Raw genomic sequence first — 25,162 nt, forward strand, 5'->3', positions numbered from 1 at the left:
AAAAGCTTTGTAGGAGGTAATAACTGAACTCTACAAACTTATTTGACCAAGGAAGCTTTGTTTGTGTATTTGGAGACAGGGTCTCATGCTATAGCTCTGGCTGGCCTGGAACAGAAGGCACTTTTTAGGGGAACCCTTGCAGGGCACAATTTGGAGAAGTTGCCTTAAAGCAGGGAAGCTGGAGAGAGGTGCGATTGCCAGCGTGCCAAGGCTACCTTCCAGATACCTGGTGTGGGGTGAGGTCGGAGCAGCCTAACGGGGTGGGGGGATCCTGGAGATCTGTTCTGTACAGCAGCTGGCTAGAAGCTAGCTGGAGCTCGCCTGCCCTTTCCTTGGGACCTGTTCTTCCACTGTGGCCTGGCTTTGGCCTAGATGTCCTTGCAGCTTGCCTTCCTTGCCACTCCAAGACACCACCCACCCACCCCCTTCTCCCTGACCTTGTCATGCCTGCAAGGTACACTTCCTTCTGTTCTCTGGCTGCCACCTCTCCCCTTAAGCAGGTCCCAGTTTCATAGATTTCTAGGAGACATGCCCAGTCCTGTACTCTCTCCTGAACCCCAGGAAGGCCAGTTACCTAGGGAGAAACCCACAGACAGGGCTGTACTGATCCTTGTGCATGTCTCTCTTCAGAAACAGGTCTCTGTCACCCTGCTCTGCATTCCCCTAGGAGCTAGGGAGACCCCATCAGCAGTAACTCCTCAGTACCAGGTTACTGTGCAACCTTAGTCAGCCTAGACTTCCTCAGGAGGCGAGGATTCTCTGCCTTAGCCTTCTACTGTATCTAACGAGAGGGCCCTTGGCCTTAGGGTAGATGCTAGCCTTTGGCTATGACAGATAATCATGACAACTCTGTGGCCTCTAATCTGGGGGGATGGGGAATGGGAGTGGCAGGCGGACACAAAGCCGGACTGTCTTTGGGCCTGCAGTCTCTCCCCGGTTGGGGAAGGAGGGAGAGCTGGACATTGTAGTGGTGGAGCATGGGTGAGCATGTGCCTGGTCACTTGGAGGTCTGGCTGGGAAGTCCAACTACGAGGGCTGGGCAACAGCAATGCATGTTTACCCTGTTGAATAGGGTGGCTTAGGGGAGGAGCCCCTCTTCAATCCTTCTGATCCCTGACACTTGTCCCTAGTCATTTTAGCCCAGGAAGATGGAGGAAGTGGCTGAGGCTTCCCAGCTGACCACAGCCAGGCTCAGCTCTGCTTCCTTCGCTCCTGCGCCCACTATGTGGAGAATGGGATTAGAAGGGGGCTAAGTGATTCTTTTTCAAACTTAATCACCTTTGGGAGTAAAGGATAAAGACCCAGAAGTTGCCAAAATGACTCTTGAATTCTGCAAAGTAACAGAAAAGAACTAGACTTGACTATGTTCATTGTCTGCCAGGGAAATCAGTGTATACAAATGTGTGTGTGTGTGTGTGTGTGTGTGTGTGTGTGCAAGAACAGTGGAGTGCAGGGGCAGAAAGGGACAAAGAGGAACTTATTTGACATCAGGACTGCTGTCCCATGAGTCTTGGAGACCAGTGATAACTATAAACACACCCCTGTGTCCCTGTCCCATACTCAGCCTGGACTAGTCTGACTATCTGCACAATTCCAGGTGGCACCATTGACTGGTCCGCACCACGAATGTGCAGCGTTCTGGAGCTAGCCTTGCGCCTGTCTGTGAGATGGGGGCTCCTCCTTATAGATAAAGAAAAGGCCTTGGGGGACAGGGTGGTCAGGGCGGGGAAGGACTGATAACCAGTGCTATCCTTTGGGGGCACTAGCTCCTTTAGGGGCTCCTGGATACTCCTACTCCTCTCTGTAGTTCTGTGTGTGGAGATTCAAGCTTCTTTAGAGAAGGTTCTCGGTGTGAGCAGGGCCTTTGACCTTCCTGCCCTGCAGCCAGACCAGGGTAGCAGGAGCCAGCTGCTTCCCCTTATCGACACGATAGGAGTCTGTACTGGGTGTGAGTGGCTGGCTGGTGACTGGCTAGTGGCTCCCACTCAAACAGGGATGACCCTGTGAAGTTCGGGGAAACGGGGTGGGCTGGAAAGGGCGGCAGGCCACAGCCTTCCTAGACCTTCCTACAGGCATCAGCTCTGGCTCTGAGAAGGTCTGAACCCGGGGCTGGAGAAGTGCAGGGGTGAGAGGAGGGCAGAGAGGAGAGCCCATGGGCTGCATCTGGGGTGGCAGAGAGGTCAGGACCTCTGCTGTCCCCTTTCCCCACCCACCTCCCGGGCCTCAGTTTCTCCTTTTGGTAGCCTGGGGATAATGCCATGTGTGCTGCCCTCACCTGGGGAAGGAAGGATGAAGGATGAGGCCGTGCCCCAGGCGCTGGAGGGAGCCAGGGTCTCGGAGCTCACGAGGGCAGGTGGAGATGTAGTGAGGATGAGCAGGCAGATGGGGTGGGATGGGGTGGGAAGCCGGGGGAAGGGGAGATGAGCTGATGGGAGAGGGAGGCATGCCACTGGTATGTGCACAGGGCTGGAAAGAGAGTCTTGTTCTGTCATCATCCCCTGAACCAGTCCCCAAGAGTCACGCACCAACCGTGCTCAACAAACACACGGAGAGAAGAGGAGAAAACGGCAAGAGGAAGTGTGGAGGTCCCTGTCTGGCCCAGACGGGACAGTCACCTTGATTTAGACCCCCATTTTCAAGTCCCCTTAAGTTTTCTTTTTGAAAACAAAATCCAATATCAGTGACATTGTTTCTTTTGGCACTGACTTCCAGAAAAAAACAAGAGGGTTGCGGAGTGTGCCTGCCTGCTTTCCAACACTCCCTGGGGGCTCTGAACCAATACACAGCAACAAGTGTAAGAAAACCAGGAAGGAAAACTGAGTTTTATAGAAACTGGAATGAAACTGACCAGTGTAGTTTCATTATCCAAGCTAAGCGGAAATGCAAAAAAATCAAAATAAAAAGTAAACAAACAGCACAAATGGTAGACGTGAGTCCCGTTTCCTAAAGTCTTTCCTTTGTTCTCCATCCAGGTGGTATCAGAAACCCCAAGAGGCCTGCCCCGCTTCCCACCCAGTTTCCCACCCTCAGAATGGCCTCTGGGCTCTGCCCGGCCCCCTCCCCCCTGCCCTTCTCCAGCACAGCTCCAAGACTGCAGGCCCAGCCAGGGATGTCCCTTGCGTGTGACAAAGGGGTTCAGGGAAGTGGGTTATGGAGCCTTGACTGGGGCTGACCCAGAGGGGCAAAGATGGGAAGTAGTGGCTCTGGGTGCCATTATCACATTTGAAACCCAGTTGACCTGGGTCGGGGGAGGAAACAGGGCACCCTCGTGTTCATTAAGGCTCGAATGCCTCTCCCTGCTCCTTTCAAATATAGCAGGGCCTATCCCCTGGCTCCTGGGGGCACAGTCATGTTGGTAGGTTCCCCTGGGATCCATCGTCTTCTCCTTCCCTTTCTTACACTGCACTCCATCCTGCAACCTGGGTTCTGGGGACCTACCAAAGTAGGTATCCTTGTGCCTGTCTTGGGGTGCAGAGCCTTCCCTGCCTGCAGCCAGGGCTAACTTCAGTGACAAGGCTGGATTCTTTGGAGGGTCAGGGGTCCAAGGGTTAGGGAAGAGGAAGGCCTGGTGTGGTAGAGGGGAAGGGGAGTCAGGGCTGGGACATCTCTGTGAGGCATGCTAGGAACTTTGTGAATCTCCATAGTCTGTTCCAAAGAGCTCAGAGCTTTTGTAAGGCTGGGATGTTTCCCTGGGCCTGAACTGTGGTTACGGCTGCCCCTTAGAAGCCAAGGCCAGGTCTTGAACTTCCTTGGAGAACCTTTTGTTGCTCTTGGAACTTCCCTGAGGGGTTCAGGAGGAAGGAGGGTGGAGAGGGGGTGACAGCAGGTGAAGGGTGGGACCATGGAGGAAGTCAGTGAGGAGGCCAGCTGGGGCCGGGCCCTCAGTTCTGTCTGGCAGTGCCACCAAGCTCTCTTGTCCCATGGGAGAGTGGGAGGAGACAGGGACACTGGGACCCTATCAGCTTAGAGGGTTCTTTAAAAGTCCCAGCCTCTTCTCCAGGGTCATATTCTTAGAAAGGTCAAGATCTGGCCTGCGTAGTCAGAGGTAGGAGAACCTGGATTTCTATCAGGAGGTCGAAACCCTTTTTCTGAACTAGCAATACTTTGGTGGCCTTTGTCCAGATGCCATGGGAATGGGGCAGCTTTGGCACCTAGTCTGGGGCCCTTGGCACTAGCTGTTTTGAGAAATCCAAGTTTTTGACCAGACTCCCTTTCTGTTCCTTCTTAAGATATGGTCAGAGATTTGCTCATCACGTTTGTGCTGCTCTCCACACACATGCAGGAGGATCGCCCAGAAGACCTGCGGGGACTTCCCGGTGGCCCCATTCACACTTATCCTGAGCGCTGCATAGATAGTGGGGCTCTGAGCTCCTTGGAGTTCCTGCTGGTGCCACCCTCACCTTCTCCATTTGAATGGGTTAAAATGGCACAAGCAGTTCTCAGGGCAGGACTGACCACTGGGGGTCACCGGGACAGGAAGAGCAGCCAGATCTGAGGCTGGCACTGGGCTCTGGGGAGACCCCTATTTCCCCTAGATAACACAAGTGGGATCTGCAGGTACCAAGGGCTCTGCAGCCTGTCTCCTGCCCTTACTCTTCCAGGCTTCTTTCTACGGAAGAAGATGCAGTTGGGATACGCTCACCCAGGACAAATTTGGAGAGTTGCTTAGAGATGGGGAAGAAAGACAAAATGGTGGGGAGAGAGAGAGAGAGAGAGAGAGAGAGAGAGAGAGAGAGAGAGAGAGAGAGAGAGAGAGAGAGAACACCCAGTGCTTTAGATGGCTATCCCCACCTCCCTGCAGGGTGGTAAGAGATGGACATCGGGAGACAGGGCATTGAGAGCCTAGGAAACTGGGTCTGCAGAAGTCCACGCACCCCTTAAAACTCACATATCTCCAGAGTCCAGAAAGGACCCGAAAGTGGACAAACCACCCTGCCTGTGCCCCTTGGGGATCATTTCCAAGTAGCTGGAAGCTCACTTTTTCTAGAGCCCTCCACTTCGGCCCCAACATTTCCTCCCCTGCTCTCGGGCCCATGCCCACCCCTGCAGGTCACTTACTTGCAGGAGAGCTGGTTGATGCCCTCGATGTAGTAGCACACGCCCCCATTCACACAGTAGGACTTGGCCGTCTCGTTGCACTTCCGGGCATGTCCCGACCATGACGACAGAGTGGTGCTCACTGGAGATGATATGAGAGACATGACTAGTGACCCACTGAAACTACCGCGGGGCCCAGGGGTCACTTCCTTCACGTTCTTTCATGTCAAAACTGGAAGGTCACTAGGATCTGCAGGACGCCTGGGCAGGGAAGATGTAGCGGGGGGGATCTCTTGGTGGGCAACAAGGCAAACGGGAAGCCATGCTGGACTGTCCGCCCAGTGTGACTCTGCATTCACACTCTTGGAAGACCTACAAAAGCCAGGTGGTTTCTCACTGTTTTGGAGGGGTGGAAGGGAAAGAACTTCTCCATTGGAAGAAGGCCTGACCTCTGCCCTGCCCCTGTCTCCCTCCTGGGGGGCTCCACCATAAGATCAGATGTTGGTGTGAGAATTGGCTCAGGAGGGGGATCTGTATCCATTGCTCTGTTCAGACTCTTACTGTGGACCCGGGAACTCAGGGAAATGACACCTTCCAGATACTGTCATTTTCTGAGCTCTGAGCAGGTGGCTGTGTATGTGGGGAGCAGGAGGAACTGGGCTTCCACGCTCTTCCTTCTTGTTCCCAGGCCTGGGATGTTATAAAGGCTGCCATGTCTTGTCTCTAGAAATGTTCAGTGTCTCCTTCACGTTCCCCACCAGACAACTCCTTCCTTGTCAGCTGCTGTCTGTGGCGGGAGCCTTCTAGACCTTTGACAGCCTAAACTATAAATCTTGAACTTCAGGGCGATGTAGCCGGAGAGGGACGGGGGCAGGGAACAGCTGGGGGGAGGGGAGAAAGGCTGGGCTCTCAGGTTGCTAACCTGATTGATCAGGCTTGTCTGAAACAATGACAAGAATGAATGTTCTGCTCCCTTATCAGGGGACCCTCCACACTGACTTTCCAGGATGAGACACTAGGAGGAGTCCCTGCTCCCCATTTGTGCTCTGGGGCTCTGACTCCTGCCCAGCGGTGGTCCCCCGACTGAAGAGTCTCACTCCACCTTGGCTACCCTTATCTCCTCTGGGGTGGCAGCTTCCATTGCTCCCATCGGCAATGGGGAGGAGGCGAGAGGAGGAGGATGGAGCAGGCAGGCGCTTGGCACCCTCAGTGTTTAGACATGTAGGGAGACAGATGGAGCATGGGGGACTAGAGTGTACACACAGCACAGCCTCTGTATATGTCTGCAGGAGCTCGCAGATAAAACTCAGCGGGTAGGGCCAGCTCCCGCCTTCCCCTCCACCCCATCTCAGTTGCAGAGTTGGCATCTCAGGCCCCACCCACCCCTAAGGAGGGCTCCTCAGGGCTCCACCACAAGCCCAGCTGGGACCCACATGCTGGCCAGAGAGAAAAAGCTTTGAACTGGCGTTTGCTCCACTTCTGGGTCACAAAGACCCAGAAAACTAAGAAAGGGACAGAGAACTAAGAGAAGAGACACAGTGTGGTGACCATGTCTGCAAGTTATAAAGTTCAACACTGGGCAGATCATAGGGGTTGTCTTGCCCTTTGGTTACACCTCCAAGGAGGAGCGAGGAGAGAGAATGGCCAAGTCCCTCTCTAGAGCTGCAGCTGTGTATTCCTGCCAGATACCGTCCCTTGTGAAAGAGCACGTCAGCACCAAGGCTTGACGTGAGCAGATGAATGTGGACCGCAGCCTGGGGCCTCCCAGGGGCCTTGGTTAAGCCAGAGGAATCTTGGCCTGGATCTGCCAGGCCCAGCATGGCTCCTCTGCAGCAATGGTGGCAGAGACCTCCTGCTGCCGGTCCTCATTGTCATTTTGTGACTGCAGTGGGCTACAGTGGGGCTGCTGGGGTGGCAGGGACCACCGGAGAGAGATGGACGGCCAGCTGTGGTGTACCGAGTCTGGGCTGCCAATACCATATCACAGGGCTGATGCCAGGGCTCAGAGAGGTGTCAGGGAATAGTGGCCAAGGGCCTTTCCACCTCCTCTGCTGTGGTAAGACCTTCCCAAGTCACTTTGGCACAGCTGTCCTGGTAGGTCCCAAGGTAGCATGTTCTTATCCCCTTGCCAGCACATCTGTATTCGCTGCTGGTCTTTTGTATTTGCAGCAGCAAAGGTGGCAGGAATTCTAAGCAAGAAGGCTGCTCCCTTGCCCTCTCCACTGGGATGCTCACAGCAACCCCAAATCCAGTATGTCCAAAATGGCCTCCCAGTTACCCATCTCTTCCCTTGCCTGTGAGTCCCAAGGTCCTAGAAAGCATCTTTTCTTTTTTCTTTGTTCTTTACTGCCATTTATCCTCAAGGACACTTCTTCCATCACTTCAAGAGGCTTGATCCATGCCTCCTACTTCCCCCCCCTGGTCCAGGTCATCGTCACATCTTCCTTGAGTGACCTACTTGCTGGTCCTCCTGTCTCACACTTGCCTTCACTCCAGTGGCCACAGCAGTCTTTAGAATATGTAAATTATGCCAATCCCTCTGGGATCAGGGCTCTTTGGTGGTGTCCCTTGGTAGTTAGAACAAAGCCCCCCCCCCCCCCCCCCGCCTTTCATTAGGTCTTATCTGGGCCTCATTCCATTTCTGTCGTTTTTTTAAATCCTGTTCTCTCAGCATATTTTAACCACACTCATTTCAGCTTTTCTGACAAGCCAGGTGCCCTGCTGCCCAGGGCCTTTCAGACAGACACCAGTGTCTCCGTGCAGCTTCTCCTGGCTTCTCAAGACGGCTACAATCTTTATGCTCACTGCACAAGCTTCTGTTGGTAGTGTTTATTCGATACTGATTAAGGAACCAAGTTTGCCTTCACTAGCTCCGAATCACTAGAACCCTAGCCACCTGTCATGCTTCACTAAACCCCAACATCTAACCAAATGCTTGACACAGAGTAAGTGCTTAACATTGTTGACAGAATGAACAAACGCATATCTGATTCTTGAGGGGAAGTACCCTCTGCTGCTTCCCTGAGCATAGGCTAGTGTCCTTCAGCGTGGGGAATGAACGTCACCTTTTCTCCTCTCTCTTGCAAATGTTGCTGAGAGGTTGTTAGGGATGTGAAGTCAAATCCACAATGAGCTACGTCTTCATCCCTACTAAAATGGCTAGAATGTAGATCTAGAAGACAGCAAGTCATAGAGAGGATACGGAGGAACCAGAACCCCGCGGCACCTCTGGTGGGAATGCACAGTGGTGTGGCTGCTTAGACATTTGGTCTGGGAGTTCTTTTTGGTTTGTTTTTGAGACAGGGTTTTTCTGTGTGGCCCTGGCTGTCCTGGCACTTGCTCTGTAGACCAGGCTGGCCTCGAACTCACAGAGATCCGCCTGCCTCTGCCTCCCCAGTGCTGGGATTAAAAGCGTGCACCACCACCTCCTGGCCTCTGGGAGTTCTTTGAAAAAAAAAAAAAAGAAAAAAGTTAAATTCCATTCATGGGTATATCCTCAAGACTGAAAGCCTGTGTGCTTACAAACACCTGAACATGAATGTCCACAGAAGCATTAATCATCAGCCCAGATATGGGAGTGATCCAAATGATTTAACAATTCAAACTATTAAATGGATGAATAAAATGTAGTTCATTCACACACTAGAATACCACTTCATCATAAAAGGAATGCACTCACCCATGCTCCAGTATGGATGGGCCTTAAGATATGGTAAGACCACTTACTATATGGTTATAGTCAAACAAAATGTCTACTATAAATTAATACACAGGAGCAGAAAGTAAGAGTAGTAGTCGTGGGACTGGAGAAGTGGGGGGTGACTGCTAACACACATGACGTGTCTGGGGTGATGATGAGAATGTTCTGAATTAGTGGGGATAGTTACATAAGCTGGCGACTATACTGAAAACCACTGAGTCATACTTTAAAAGGACAAATTTTATGGTATGCAAATTACATCTAAAAAAATTAATTAAAAACATGACCAGAAGGGAAAACCCAGGACGTAGTTGCCATGAGTGTCATGGTGCATGTTGTCCCAGACCTTCGGAGGAAGATGAGATGGGACAGAGGCTGAGCGGGAGCACTGATGGCCTCTCTGCTGTCCAGGCTGCAGTGCTATCCTGCTTTCAGCACCAGCAGACTTCCGCCCCTCTTTAAGGTCCAGATCCACTGCCTTGAGCTACTCAGCTGTGCGGCTGTGTGTTTTGCTGTGTGAAAGGCTCTTTTGCTTGGCTCAGGTGTTCATCCTCCCCATACTTTGTTGGGAGAGGCGCGTGCTCTCAGGCCGAGGACTCTACCTTCCTGTCATTTCTGTGTTGATAGCCAAGGCTGTGTCTTTCTGGAACTCAGAGCGGGGTCAGGCTGAATACAAGCCATGTGTGGGTACGTGTTAGTGTGTTCATGTGCAGATGTGTTCAACTGGCTACTCCCTTGCCCAGAGGCCTCTACCACATGCCTACACCTCTTGCCAAAGCTGCCTACTCTGTGCTTGGTATCCTGGGTCAGTTCCCTTTCACTTGGGGCAGGGTTGCTGGTTTCTGTAAGTCAGACGGGGATTGCACTATGCAGACTGTTTTGTTCCAATCTCTGTCTATGTCTGTAGACTCCTTTTCCCTGTCAGCCCAGGGAGGCTGGAAGCTTCCTTGAGACCCAGAGCTGCCACTTCCGGAGGGCCTGCTCCAATCTGGGAAAGACAACTATGGCTCCACCCTGGTGGAGAGGTAGGTCGCCATCCAAGAGTGGGATGATGCCCTTTGATGCTCTTCCCTTCCCCTGTGGTCCTACTTCCCTGGGGCCTGGGCAGGGCCACACCAACCCACCTTGGGATGAGTCATTGGGGGCAGGCTCAGCTGCCAGCCCTCCACCCCTTCCTCAGGGTGTGGTTTTTGCAGATCTGCTGGGTTTCGCTAGTAAACACGGAATCCATGCATCTCTGCTTGGGAAATCAGTTATGACCATATCTCTACATCAAGAGTTGTCTTGCCTCCTGTGGACCGGACTTGCATCCAGGCAATGTGTACAGTATATGTGAGGATGCATGAGTGTGTGGGTGTGGGTGAGGTGCAGATGGAGCCTCAGCAGCAAGCCCAGAATCCTGGGAGTTCAGGAGAAGCTTAACACACATAACTCAGCCTAAGGGAGGAAAGCTGAGCTTTAGGAAGGGAAGGCACTTGCATGGGACACAGAGCTGGAACCAGCGCAAATGTCGGAGCTCTTGCTCCTCCTGGGCCTCTGCTCTCACACCAGGCTGCAGGGGCAAGAGGCATTGAAGCCTGTGGGCAGCTGGGATTCCATCTCTGCATGAGATCCTATGCTCAGCCCAAAGGTGCACTACCTGCTTCTGAAGCCTATGGAAGACTGGCATGCTGCAGGCTGAGGGGTCATTCACGTCTGTGGTTGTGGCTTCCTGGTGAGTCAGACCCTCAAGACTCTGGCCCTGCGCAATGGCGAGGGCACAGCTGCGGCGTTCTGCGCAGGAACCCTTCCTGCTCCTTTTGTCTCATGAAGAGAGATATCTCTCTTTGTGTCCTACAGGGCCATCACTCAGGGTGCTCTGCCTCTTTACTGCCCTTCTGCACACAGATAAGCCTGGCAAAGATGGTGGTCCCCCATCTACCTGAACACGGCAACAGGACCATGTGTACATGTGACCTCAGCAGGATGAATAAGAATACTTTCTCATACCGGCCCCCAGAGGATGTAGAGATGAAGGCTGGCTGAGGTGAAACTCTCTGAGACAGGTGCCATCTCTTTCTGCTTCACTCCCTAAACACAGGAGATGCTGTTTCATAGTAGAAAAGAAAGAAACCAACCCACTCCCAGTTCTTGAATCTTTTCTATCTGGAGCCGGCATGACCTTTGGACTTCCTAGTTTCGTGAGAAAATACGTGGTTTCCTTAGGGTCAGTTCAAGTTGGATACTTGTCAGTTCTAACTAGGAGTCCTCATCAATAAATGAGAAATGGAAAGTTCAAGACAGATCAGAGACTGTCTGCCCACTGCAACGGAGGTGGCAGGTGCTAAGCCAGGGACATCCCAGTGGGACAGCTTGAGAGCCACTGGATCCAGGTACTGGCCTCTGTCACCACTGTCAGGCCGGGACATGGAGGAGGCCACAAAGGCCCTGGAATAGCTCCCTCTCTCTTTTTTAAATTAAAAAATGATATTGAAAGCAGGATATGGTAGCTTTTATCCCCAGCACTTGGGTGGCAGAGGCAGGTGGATCTCTGTGAGTTCAAGGCCAGCCTGGTCTACACAGTGAGTTCGTGGACAGCCAGCGCTATGTAGAGAGACCCTGTCTAAAACAACAAACGACAACAACAACATAGATATTGAAATTCAGGCCTTGTACATGCTAGGCAAGAGCTCTCCTGCTGAACTACGTTCCTAATCCTAGGTTGTAATCTCTTTAATATAACATTTACTGGCTACCTATTGTGAGGTAGGCCCTGAGGCCAGGGCAGTAAAGACCGAGTTTACTAATGACCTTCTCACTGTAGAGCTCTATCAGTTGCAAGTTTTTCGACTTTGGGCAAATTACACAACCTCTCTGAGCGCCTCCCAAAGAAGAGTACATAAGATAATGCATACAGAGTCTGGCTCAGCAAATTGTAGATGTGACCAGAATTCTCAGGGGCCAGCATCATCCCTGTTCTTGTCCCTTCCCTGAGGCTCTTCCTGAGCTGGGATGTCAAAGTACAGAACAAATCCAATAACAGTATGGACGTCTAAGTCTGGAATTCAAGAGATGCCACCAAACCATGGGGAAGGGTCAAGACATAGCCCAGAACTGGGTTTGGACCCAGAGTAACACTGTAGGAAGTCAAGGAGGAAGGCTGCCGGGGGCTTGAAAGGGTACAGATAGGGACTGATGAAGAGCGAGCTCATCTGGGGATGACGTGATCTTGGGGCCAGATGGGAAAGGAGTAAGCCCTTGTGTGGAGGTCCTTGGGAAGGGTGTGGCTCAAGCAGGCACTTTAGAAGTCCCTTGCTCTGACACCTGTGAATTAGGGACAGAGTCTGAGCCGAGGCCTTGAGATTGGGAATGGAGTGGAAGGGACAGATATGAGAAAGATCTAGAAAACATACTGCCCAGGATATGGAGACTCAAGACTCCTGGTACACAGTGGCATGAGAGTCCGAGAAGCCTGAGGTCTCAAGTGAGCACAGGGCAGACAGGATCTGCTCTGGCTTGTGGCCTTGGCAATGCGGCAGGATCCCCTTTAAGTCAGCACTGGATCTGGGGAGCACTTCAAGGCTGTGTGGTGGCAATGTTGTCAGGGAGCAACATACACAGGGTCAGATCCTATGCCAGGGGCAGGGCATGCTGAACAGCTAGCCCTACATGGTAGGCTCAGTCTGTGGGTGCCCAGCATAGGCAGGGAGGAGAGGGAACACTTTCTAGGTCAAATCTGGGCCTGACAACCCAGCAGAAAGAGATTCTCTGTTGTGACACTGGGCCAGACACTGTAAGCCAGCAAGCCAAACAGTTCTGAGGCCCTCTTTTGTAAGTCTTCAAAGTGGGCCTACAGTCAGTGAGCTGGGTCTGTTATCCTTAAATGGAAGCTGCCCACAGGCCCCAGGTACTCAAGCCTCCCCGAGGCCTGGCTCAGGTGTCCAACGATGCAGCTGGCAACAGACAGGCAGCTCACACCCACCCCAGGCCCGTCTCTCCCCAAGTCTTGCTCCTGACAGCCCAGCCTCCCGTAATTGCCTTCTAAAAATATCCTTCCCCCACCCCCACCTCTTGATTTCAAAATATTTAGTTTTCAGGGTATTTAAAATGAGAGCTGGCGGCTCTTCCAGGCCCAGATAACAAAACTAAACATTTATGCTTTGACTGCATTTCTCTGAATTGGCTGAGATCTTGGGGTTGATATGCAGCAGCAGGAGGGAGGGGAGTTGAGCGCAAGACAGATCATGTGCCGGTCTCCTGAGGGGGCAGCCCATCGGCTCTGCCAGCCCTCCACCATCAGGACCCTTCCCTTTCTCGAGGGCCACCTACCGCTGTTAACGTGGAGCCGGCCCCGCACGGTGTCCTTCCCAAGAATGTTCTCCGCCTCACAGACATACTCCCCCGCATCCTCCACCTTCACTTTGTTGAACTGGAGTCGGGAGTTCTTTCTGGGTTTGGGAGAGGAAAGAGGGAGAGAGGTGTGAGCCAGGGCTGTGGACCTTATCAGTGGTCACTGAGTGGTCACTTCAAAGAACCACCATGGCTGCATAGGCTGGGTGAGAAGAAGGTCCCTCAGGCCATTTTTTTTTTTTTTCTGGAGTGCAGGTGATACACTGAACCCTGGAGCTGGAGGAGACTTGAACCCTCAAGACAACACATCCAGCCAACGCACACATGTTCTAACTGTGAATTCTCACATCTTTTTTTCTCGGGGCTGGGTTTCTCTGTACCACTTTTTCTTGGGGGAAGAATGCCAGGCCCCTTAGGGAAATCACGTGGCTACATCTCTCATTCCCAGTTGCCTTTGCCATCCATAGAAGTAGGAGATTGTTACTATTCAGGGTTATGGTTTGAATGTGTTTCCCAAAGTCCACTGGTCCCCACTGCAATGGTACTAGCAGGTCAAGAAGACACGTATAGAGAAGACCTTCGTACCCTTGATTTTGGAATTCCCGGCCTCTACAACTATGGGCTAAACATCCCTACTGTTTATAAGTGAGCCCATCTGGATGCTCTCCTAGACCAGCAGCATGGACTCCGACTCCCGGACACCAGGGAGAGTATCTATCTGAGAGCTTCATGGCAACTGTACTAATCCAGGGTACCACTCCAAGTCTTTCTCCTACTGTCGACTCAGGCTTGCCATTGAGGGGCTCTCTGTAGCCTCCCCCAAGAGGCTTTTGTTTAACTCAATCCTCAGATGTATAACAAGCACCTCCCAAATGCTGGAAACTATGTACTCCAGGGTCTGGAGCCTCAGGGCCAATTAGGGTATTCTCTTCTAATGTACGGGCAAACTCAGTCTTAGAGGGCTCTTGGATTGCGGGTAGACACTCAGCAAGGCAAAGCAGAGGTGGACCAGGAGCTGATGTCAGAGAACACACCAGAAGCTAGGGCTAACCCCTTCCTCCAGTCTCTCACTTGAGTTGTCGCAGGCAAGGTCCTAGCAGCCCCTCCCCCAAGCTGTGATTCCAGATCATTGGCTTCGTCTTCTTTCTGAAACCCCGACTAAACCTTGCTTCATCAAGACTTCCCTGCCTTGGCTCTGCAAGGCTCTGCTCACAGCTCCCAACCCTTCCTGCAACTGATGCTCTTTGGGGTCCAGAAAGTGCTCAGGATAAAGCTAGGGACCTGAGAAAGGACATAGTGTGACATGCTGTGACCTCCTCTTCTTTTTAGTGAGGGATCAAAAACCAGATTCCTTTCATTGCACAGCTGGTTGGAGTGTGTGCGGGGTATAGCCAGGCTGCCACTGTCCTGCCTATGCCCCAAGGATGCAAAAGTGAGCCATGATACTGCTGGGTGTGGGGATGGGGGACAGGATATAGGGAAGGAATGGGGGGGGGGAGCTGAGCAGAAAGCACCGCCCTCTTGGCTTTGGAATTGGCCTCTTCTCGAGCATCTCATTCCCAGATTCCTGTGAGGTTGCTGCAGACTGATGGACCTTACTGCAGTGGCGCTGGCCTCGCCAGTGTGATGACGGTGGCTTAACTATATGCCTTACCATTCCTGGTTCACGCTGGGTTTCTCCTTGGGCGCGTGCCTGCCCACGGCCCTCCTCTATCAACTAGTTTCCTTCATTAAGCAGTGCTCCCGAGGCCCCTCTGACTAAGCGAGTATCTGCTTCCCAGCTCAACCTAATTAGATAACCACAGAGTCCCACTTCCCTGGGACAAAGCTCTCCTCACTTTCCTGCATGCTGGATAGGCCGGGGTGGGAGATGGTGTTAGCTGAGGGCAAAAGAGTTTGTGCATAGGGGACCCAGAGCCAGCAAGATCTTCGTGGTCACCTGCAGCTGCACTAAAAGGAGCTTTTCTCATACGATGCCATTTGTAGCAGGACAAGGCAGAACATCTAAGTAGCAGCACAGACTTGGAGGAAGGACTCCCACCCAAGGGTGCATGAGACCAGGATCAATGAGCATCAGGGCTTGGAAAAGGATGCCCTTTTGGACAAGAAAGAGGAGACATCTCTCAGGTGCAGCAGGTATAGGCATCTTGATCCACAGGGGACCCAGAGCTGCAACTGAGAGTGGCCCTGGGCTCTCAGGCCCGGAAGTCTCTCCTCATTCACAGGTCCCTTGGGAGTCCCTAAGATCCAGGGCTCTCTTCTTGCCTTCCTGGAAGGCAGGCAGAGTGCACACTCCTGCCACCCCATCAATTTGCTGACCCAGGTCTGCCCCTGAAAAGGGAGCTGTCCCACCCTCCCTAGCCGGTTCTCTGCTGGCAAGGACAGGATCTGGGCAGCCCCACACTTTCCTCAGTGCCTACCTCCCCTGCCTGCCTGAGTGGCCTGTCCCAGCCTGCCCCTCATAAATAAGGGAACAGGCGGTTCTGCAGGGGAGGGCCCGTGCCCTGGGCTCGGGGGGCAAGTGTTCTCCTGGCTCGGGAAGGCCTGGATGACAATGCAGTTTGGCAGGCACAGAGACAGACAGTCAGCCCCTGTCGGGAAGACGGTCTCTGCCAGCAGAGATGCCAACACTGGATGTAGCCCGGGCAGGTAGAGCATGAGGAACTCAGGGAGGAAGGAGAGAAAGGTTCCTCAGAGACGAGACTTCCAGCTCTGTGCATGGTTCTGGCTCCCTTGCTGTGTTTAGTAAGAGAGTGGGTAGTTCTCTTGAAGTCACTTCGGTCACAGATAATCAGATGTTCCCTGTCATGGCTTCCTCCTCCACAGCTAACAGGACAGGCGGGACCAGGGATGGACATTTCAGAAAGCAGCAAGTGGGGGAGGGGCCATGTCTGCCACCCAGGGAAAGACCTGACTAGGCCTTGTCTCTGGATTAAGTCACCCATGTGTCAGATGAATCTGAGGCTCTACCAGGAAGTAAGTTGTTTAGAAGGTTGGACCATCCATAGGGGCCCCTGTTCAGCCTCTTGAGGGATGACCTCACACGTAGGAAAGGAGGGCCAGCCCTGGGAGGCTCCCCTCAGTCTCACTCTGACTGTGGATCTCTGTTTCCAGGCTTAGGGGAGCAGGGGGATGAGGGGCAGACGCTCCCGTGAGGAGCAGTGATGGATTGCTCAGTGGTGAGATGAACTGTCTAAAGTACTGTCAGAGACCATGAGCTGACTGGAGGGCTCGGGCAGATAGATATTCCCACGTCACAGCCTTCATGCTGGGTCTTGGGCCTTGGAGGGCTGTGCCAGGGACAGGAGGGGCAACTTTCTAGTACAGGGGACAGCCTGGGCCCAAGTCCAGGGTTGTGAAAGTAAAGACCAGGGATTGGGCCTCTAGTTGGGATGGATCGGCAGGGTAGTGTGATGTTTAGGCCAGCAAGGAGGGAGGGTGGGCCCCAAGGCTGTCAGATAAGGAAGGGATGATCTCGTGGGGTTCTGGATCGGAAAGGATCATATGTAGGGGACCAAGAACTAGAATCATAAGCAAAACAGGGTGCAAGACTGATCAACTTTTTTTCTCTGAAAAACAGGTGGAGGCTATTATTATATATATATAATAATTATATGTAATACACATATAATGTATTTTATATATCTATATCTATATAATCATTATACCAGATTCTATGCTGGAAATTGGATCAGCGCCTCATGAAGGCAGGGGCCACAGCTTTCTTATTCACCAGTGTCTCCCGAACCTCTAGCAGAGTGTGTGACACAGAGCCAATACTTTATACCCACAGGTTAGCTGCATCAATTAATTCACAAAGGGGCCTGGGGCCTGGAAGGTGTCCCAGAGTATGGCAGGAGAGGATGAGAAGCTAGGAGGGGAGAAAGTGAAAAACATTTAGGACAGGGTGGTCAGGTCTACCTGCAGGGGTGGCAAGGGGCGGGTGCTGGGGAGGCCGGGTGTGCACAGCAGAGGAGCTGGACGCCGAGGAGCTGGGTCAGTGAGGGGGGGTGCTGGTTGGGAGCATTCTGAGTCAGAGACCCCTTAGGAGTGGTGTTTGGGGCTCAGCTGGCAGCACAATGTGGAACTTGGGTGAAACTGCCACCATGCCTACAGGTGGAGGCCTGGGGTCTCAGAGGGGCAAAACCGTAAGAGGGTGGCGTCACCCACTGGTGCCGAGGGAGACAGCAGTGAAGGCTAAGACGCAGGAAAGCCCAGCACCAGTGGAATCAGGGAGGTCTGACTCACAGGAGGGCCAGCTGAGAAGCCACAGGGAGAGGCAGCTGGTGTCACTGTGCCAAGCACAGCTGGGAGGCCCAGACTTGGGAGCCCAGAGGTCATGGGGTGGAGGTGCTGTGCTGTGCTGAAGTGGCTGCCCTGGGGAAGACAGTGTGGCCAGAGGATGAAAGGTGTGGAGCAGGGGCCTGAGGTGACATGAAAGGTGTGGTGCAAGGGCCTGAGGTGACTCGCACAGAGGTGGAAGGAACAAGGGAGACAGGCAATAGCTGGAAATGGGGAGGAGGCAGTAGCCAGGGATGTGGTGTGAGTGGTGTGAGTGTATGAGTGTGTGTGTGTGTGTGTGTGTGTGTGTGTGTAAGTGGTATACGCACGTGAGTGTGCGAGTGAGTGTGGGTATATCGTAAGGCAGGGTATGAGGCAGTGTGGTGCCAGGCCTGGTGAGATGGGGGTGGGCAGATGAGAGCCATGTTGGGAGCAGTGCAAGAGGGCAAGGGCCAGCACTTTCCCTGGTCTTTGTAGACTCAGGGAGAAGCTGGGGGAGGTGCCCGCTCCAGCCCTAGCTCCGTGAGTCCTGTCTACTAGTTCTAGGCTGGAACCAAGACTATAGTGGGGTGGTGAGGAGGAGTGGGGGTACCTGGTTGGTTAGGCTGAATTTCTTGGCAGTGTTAAAGAGAAGGGACACAGAGGGAAGCTACCCCAAACCTCCCCACCTTTCTAACTACCGTAACTCCCTCAGGAGTTAGCCTTCTATTTGTAGCCACGGACCTAAACCCGTCCTGCATGGCTCTTTGCCGGGCCACTTTCTGTCTTTGTCTCGAGTAACTGTTTCCTTTGGTTCCAGTCTTGGAAGGAGAAGGTAGGCAAAGCCAAGCTCCTGAACCCCTCTTCTCCTCTCATGTTGCCGGCCTCCGAGGTGTGATGGGGCAGCCTGAGCCTGTACTTAACACTTTCTGTTGTGGGTAGGCTGGTGCTCTCTGAAGCAATAGACAACCTAGTTTACATTTTGTGGATGGCTGGGGGAAGTGATATCTCCGAAGTGGGTGGTTGCAGGCTACTCTGGGGGGTGAGGGCAGAAAAGACCTGAGGGGTTCCTTAGTTTACCTAGACCCCAGAGCCCACAGAGAAAGGTCGGGTAGAAGTGCGTTTAGTGGCAGACAGGTAGGAGCTCCCTGGTTCTCCCAGTACCTCCTGCCCCTTGCCTGGATGGTGGTGAGTATCTTTCCCAGCCTGAAGACTCACCGAGTGTGCACACCATGGTCCTGACACATTCATTCAGGACTAAAGACAAGCTGCATGCCATGGGGAAGTGCAGCAGGCAGACCCCTTGATGTCAGTCAGTGGTCTCTTCCCACTTACTAAGCTCTCCACAAATGGCAACTTGTCAAGTCAGGACCCCAGCCTTTTGTCTTATGTGACTCCCCAAAGACTTTCCAAAGACTTTCCACCAACAGGAGTTTCCACCTCAAACTGCCAGATTTGGGATCTCTCAGATGGATGACAAGCAGGACTTCTGCTGTTAAAGACAGCTCAGAGTCAAAAGGCCTCCAACCTTCAGACACGTAAATTGCTTCATTCAGTTTTTGTGAGACAGGGTCTCATCTAGCTAAAACTGGTCTCAACTTGCTAAGTAGCCGAAGATGACCTTGAACTTCTGATCTTCCTGACTCCACCTCCCAAGTGCTGGGATCAAAGGCCTGTGCCACCACGCCTGGTTTTATGTGGTGCTAGGTTTGAACCCAAGGCTTTGTGCACGCTAAGCAAGCACTTTATCCGCTGAGCTACATCCCCGGCCCTGGGAATTGCCTAATTCTTGTCCATGGTCTGCAATGCCAGGGCAGGCCTGGTCCCAAGGGCTCAGCAGTCAGGGAAGCACTGGGCGTGGCAAGGAAGGGTTGCACAGAGGGGTACCTGACTAGGTTCCTGCTGGGCTTGGGGATGTGGCTCTGGAGCTGGTGGGATGGAGGTACTGCTCACCTGCCATTGCCGTACTTGATGCGAATATCACGACTCCGGTTGAGCTCCTTGCCATCCTTGAACCAGCGGTAGGAGGGCTGGGGGTTCCCCGCTGCTGCCTCACACTTCAGCGACTGCTTCTCACCCACCTCTCCCGTCTGGCTCTTCATCTTCTTCAGCTTGGGCCGGGTAGCTGTGGGGTACAAGGCAGGTAGGTTAGTGTGGGGGTGGTGGGAACAGAGCCAGGCACGAGCAGTAAGAGTCCCCATCTTGAGGCTGGAACTAGAAGTCGCCCCTCCTGGCATTTTTCTTTGGTCCAACTCCATCTGCATTTAGAGTCTTCAGTGGGAACAAGGTCCTGCTATGGTCTGGGCACTTCTCTGGCCTTGGGAGGGTACCAAGAGCTTCACATTCGCTTGTAAAACCTTCACCACTCCATGACTTCACTGCAGTGTTTAAACCCATTTATAGATAGGGAAACTGAGGCTTAGGAGAGTGAAGTCACCTCCCTGAGGGTCAGTAATGGAGCTGAGGTTCAAATTCAGATCATGACCTCAGTGTTTGAGATCTGACTCCTGTCTCTCCTCTCTCCACTTCCTCACCCCTCCCCCACACCGGGGCCCAGAAGACACAGGAAGACAAGATGGTGGACTTAGCTATCACTTCCAGATACTGTGACCTGGCATTGCCACTGCAGTATGGGTGGTAGAGCCCAGAGGAACAGCCCTCATCCTAGCCCTGGGGACATGTCTCAGACAGCTAAGAGCGAAAGGACTGGCTGTGGGAGGAAATGAGGAGGTGAGGCAGGCAGAGGTAGCTCTGAGCTGAAGGCATGTGGGCCAGAGCAGTGGGCTGTCAAAGGTGAAGCAGGGCAACCATGCTGGTGGGCATGGGCCCAGGCCTGGACAGGAAGCTCCAGGCTTTCTCCCCTGTTTCTAAAACCCCAGGCTGTTCCCACATACCTAGACTCCCATATGTCATCTCTGTGGGTCACTCCATGCCACCTTTAAGCACACACACACACACACACACACACACACACACACGGAGACAGAGAGATTTTGTTCCCAGGAAGGGGAAGATATGCTGGCCTACCTGCTGGGTCACATCATAATTTCACTGAGATGGCCCTTCCTAGGACATGTGACTTTCCATGTATACTCATTCCTGAACTTTGTGGCAAGAGTCACACTCCAGTGTGGGTGGAGCTGACTCAGAGGTTCAGAAACTCAACCAAGACCATACAACCACAGAGCTGAGGCAAAAGCCTGGATGTTTTGGCTTGTAGTGTGTAGGGCAGGCAGGTGGCAGGTTGGTGTCTGCTTTTGGAGCCTTGTCTCTCACTGAGGGATGCAGAACCTGGGTTTGCGTTCTCCCATTAGCGTAAGGGAGGCTCTGCCAGCGTCAGGAACTGTCTGGGGACCTGCTGGCCCTGTCTTTGCAATCAGTCACCAGTCCTTTCTTTTGTTGTGGCTCAGAGCCCTGACAGTGGACTAGAGGCTGCAAAGAACGAAAGGCCTTGCTAGAGGCAGAGTTTCCTTCCTAACTTACCCCAAGCTTGCTCACAAGTAGGAGGGAAAGCAGAGCAAGGTGCAGAGACCAGACTCAAAGTGCAAGAATGCGTTCTCTGAAAATGTGTTGTCGGGTTAGGTGTGAGCACAGACACCTGGGAAACTCATTTTGTTCAGTTTAGAGAATGATAAAACCCAGTGAAAAGGCAGAAGCAAACAAAACCATCCACTATTTCAGTACTTGGAAATCACACACATGCATGCATACACACACTCGCATGCACACACACATGCACACACGCATGCGGACACATGCGTGCTCACGTACATGCACATGCACGCACACAAACACGCACTATTTTTAAACACAATGGGACCAGTAACATGTAACATGATTCTTTCATTTAAAGAAACAATGCGACTTTTTTTTTTAACCTCAGTGTTCAGTATCAAAAACAGCATTTTCAAAACCTAACTCACAGAGAGTACAGTGTCTGGAGAGATGAAGACATCATTACTTCCCTGATGAAACTGGTTCAGGGAAGACAGAGATGGATGCAGTCCAGGAAGGGCCTTCATTTACCTTGGTCTGACTACGTAAGCGCTTTTAAACCTTTTCTTTGGGATCCTCAATAGTACTTCCGGGGAATAAAGTTCTATGTTATAACTTACATGTGTATATGTGCACAGATGTATATATTTTAATACATAATATCATCACATGATTCAAATGGCAAGAAGAGTATATATATAATTATATATTATATTTATTATTATTATTATTATTATTACAAATTTTCACCTCCTCCCCTCCTCCTACTTCCCTCCCAGAGTATATATTTTATAAAACAAATCTCCCTCTAGCGTCTCAGAATAGCCAGGGCATAACTACTTTTATCAGTTCTTTGATATCCTTTAGAGATCTTTCATGCAAACAAAAAGTTTCCCTGGCATTTACACAAATATTTTTCCACAGAATCACTTTTCACACTTGCATAATATTCTTGTGTGGGTGTATCATAATTTATGTAACTTACTGCTGTTGGGAAGTGCTTAGCATGCCCTCCCTACGCTCCCATTACAAATCAACCCCTGAGGGCCCACTCTGTGGCTTCATTTTTGTTCACATCCAGGGACACATACTGCCTGAGTTCTAGTCTGGGTTTGGCTATTTGTTAGATTTGGGTATTGAGGTCGTTGACCTAATTTGTCTGCTTTGGTTTTTCTCATCCATAAACCACAGGAGATAAAGAACAGCTCCTGCCTTGTGCGATGGCAGCGAGCAGTGTATGAGATAATGCATGTAGAACCTGGCAGGCAGAGGGTGCAGAATAAAGGTTAGCTGTTATTATTACTATCCTCAATTGTTTCCTAAGGCAATCTCCCGAAAAGTGGGATTGCTGTGTCTAAGGCCGTGCAATCTTTCTTAGCAATGAGTCCCGTGAAAGTCATTTTATTCTGCCAAGTTGCCCCCCTGGAAAAGGCTACTCTGATCCACATTCCTCCACTGAATGACAGGGTCTGTTTTTTAGTTTTTCCACACCCTCACCATCTTGGGGCATTATCACGTCTTTAATCTCTACCAATTAGCTAAGCAAAAGATAACGTCTCTTTGTTGTTGTAATTTGCATTTATTCGATGACTGTTGCCGTCTGAACAGTTCTTCTAAGTGTATCAGCCTATTGTATTTATCCTTTGGAGTTGTTCGTTCTTGTCTGCAGTCTGTTTTTCGACCTAGCGCTCATCTTATGAATTAGCAAGAGCGCTCTGAAAATAGTGTGTCTATAACCTTTTGTTACAACGTTTCCTCCCAGTTATCTGCTTCTGGCATTTAAAAATACATGGCTGGCCTCCTTTCCCTCTTTTCCTTCCTTCCTCTTTTGTGCCAAGAGAGGTTGGGCATCAGTGTACTGTGGGACCTTCTGGAACTTCATGACTCAAAGTAGGAGTCCTGCCCAGAAGCCTTTTTCCCCATGCCCCATGCTTTCACCTGTGCCAGATTCCCTATCACACCTCATAGTTCCGAACTCTGGAAGCCAATGGGAACTGTCTGAAGACTTTAAAACCTGGGCAGGGGTCTGGGTACAGTGCAGGCACTGAGAGACAGGGCTGGGAAAGCCATCCATCTGTATCTGCATCTTTCACGTGTGCTGGAGAGTGTGTACAAACGCTAGACATCCCAGTGCCTGGGGACACCCGGAGCATAGCCTCACAACCGGCTTCGTTCTATGGTTGACTGACAGCTGTCATCTAACCGTGGTCTAGTGCTGACCAAGATTAGTTTGCTTCACCTTTTTTGTGACTGGTACATAGAAAGCTTCTGGTAGGTTTTAATGCACCTACTTTCCCTACTGGAATTCTGACACCAGGGAATCCTTGTCCCCCATCCCTGTGGGCCACTTTGCTCCCAACCTGACCCCAGCCAGCCACCAAGGGGTGGGAATGACATCTGGCAGGGAGAAGACATGCTGACTTTGCTGTCTTGCTTCGTGACTTGAGACTCAGCCAAAGAAGGTACAGTGAGCCAGGGGCCACTGCAGCATGTGAGGGTGATGGGCCAGGAATGCACCAGACAGAGGCAGCCAGCAGACAGGACCAGAGAGTCCGAGGAACTGAGGGTTCCAAAGCCACCCTATGTCTCCATTAAAACACAGGCTATTCTTTTAGATCCCAAGGTCCTTCTCCATCCTGTGGGAACTCACGGGTCTCCCTAGCCACTTCTTGATAGTTCGTGCACTTCTAAACAACCCTGACTAGTTCACTCACTCCACATCCCTCCCTCCCTCCCTCCCTCCCTCCCTCCCTCCCTCCCTCCCTCCCTCCCTCCCTCCGTCTGTCCGTCTGTCCGTCCGTCCGTCCGTCCATCCACCAACTCAGTTCATTTCAAATGAATGATTCAAACTGCTACATGCCAGGCACTGTTCATTCACCGGGGACTGAGTTAGATAGTCCTGAACTTGGGGAGCCTGACTTCAGTAAGCAAGCAACCAAAGGGCAAGGATGAGCTGGTGACGGTGAGCTTGAGAGTTCACAGCCTTAGCAGCTTACGAAGCTGAGGAGAGCAGGGGTTGGAGAGGCAGGCAAGGCCTCAGGTGACAGGGTTGTACCAGCCAGGATGGGAAACCTGGACTGAGCTTGTATTTTTCTTTTTAACTTCTTATGTGTCTGCTAGACAGTTTTAAAGCATCGGGCAACACCGGCCTTAAAGGCAAGAACATAAGAGTAACCACATGCCTGAATCATGCATGCCATGGTGTGTACAGAGAATTTTCTAGCTTTTGGAAGTTCCTTAGAAGACTCTCCCGAAAAGGAAGGCCAGGCATACTCACTAGGCTCAGTTTTCTGCATCTGGAAAGTTCTTTGGTGGATCTATCACAGTGGCTCAGATTGTAGGAGAGAAGAGTGCACACCAGAAGGCTTTCGGAACAGTGCCCGGGGGACCTCTGCAGCCCTACTCCAGGGCCCAGAACCTTGGAAGCTTTCTGTGGCAAGGCCTGGGGACCACTCCAAGATCGCCCTGATTTGTTCTGAAGGTGTCAGAGGAAAGCGCTGGAGACTCAAGAACTGGGAATAACAGACAGTTGTGTTGGTGTTTTAAACTCTTAATCTGAAAGGAACGGATTCTCCCTTTGTGGCTTCTAGACATAAGATCCTGGACGAGTATTCTGGGGTCACTTGGCCCAGGGTTCACAGCTTGTTCACATGGCAAACCTCAGGTACCTAGGGACTGTCCTCAAAGGGTTTCAGACACGACTGAGCTAATTTCACCCCCCAGCCACAGCACCTACCTCCTCTGAGTTGGATTTATTTTATGCCCAGGGCCTAGCATGTCTCGCTAGAGTGTGGGTACAGAGACCATCACACTGTGTCCCAAGGGTGTCTTGAGGCCAGAGCTGAACCAAGCAGAGGAATGTCCCTGGGATGGAGGGGGTTCTGTCAGGACAAGAGCCAAAGCTGGCATTCGTCCTCTATTCTGCTCATGGTATTTACTGGGCATTTGCTGGGTTAGGCTTTTCTGGCTTTAGCCTCACACAGATAGCACTTAACTATACGTGGAATGACCAGAACCCCCTGACTTAGTTCGTCCCCTCTGCCATTCTTTGGTTACATAAGAAGTACATTTTGCTGTAGAAAAATTACACAATACAATAAGGAAAAAGGAAAACACATTAAAATAAACTCAATTATCTTCAGAGAGAGAACCCACTGCTCATATTTTCAAATATCACCTCCAAAACATTTTTCTCTAAAGCCTTAGATCCCTTTTCAGACAACACACTGGAAAATACTTTTTTTTTTTAAAAAACAAGTCAAGCAATACAGCCGTAAATCATTTTAATGGCTGCTTATTAGTCCATTGTTCAGTTGAATTTGTCAGGTTGTCTCCAGCCTT

The 25,162-nt window shown here is 51.7% G+C and overlaps 1 protein-coding gene across 5 annotated transcripts in view; it reads right to left on the minus strand.

Moving 5' to 3' along the window:
- The window catches only part of Nrg2 (neuregulin 2), a 183,378-nt gene that overhangs the window by 16,315 nt on the left and 141,901 nt on the right, over positions 1–25,162 (minus strand). For 4 of the 5 annotated variants that reach the window (XM_038331100.1, XM_038331098.1, XM_038331099.1 and 1 more), the window contains exons 2-4: positions 19,280–19,451; positions 13,046–13,164; positions 5,059–5,179 (exon numbers count right to left, since the gene is read on the minus strand). In XM_038331100.1, coding sequence (XP_038187028.1) covers positions 5,059–5,179; positions 13,046–13,164; positions 19,280–19,451 — 412 coding nt within the window. The remainder of the gene's footprint in view (positions 1–5,058; positions 5,180–13,045; positions 13,165–19,279; positions 19,452–25,162) is intronic. The other variant, XM_038331101.1, reaches the window with a different exon arrangement.

This window comes from Arvicola amphibius, chromosome 5, assembly GCF_903992535.2.
Source record: "Arvicola amphibius chromosome 5, mArvAmp1.2, whole genome shotgun sequence".
NCBI classification, from domain to species: Eukaryota; Metazoa; Chordata; class Mammalia; order Rodentia; family Cricetidae; genus Arvicola; species Arvicola amphibius.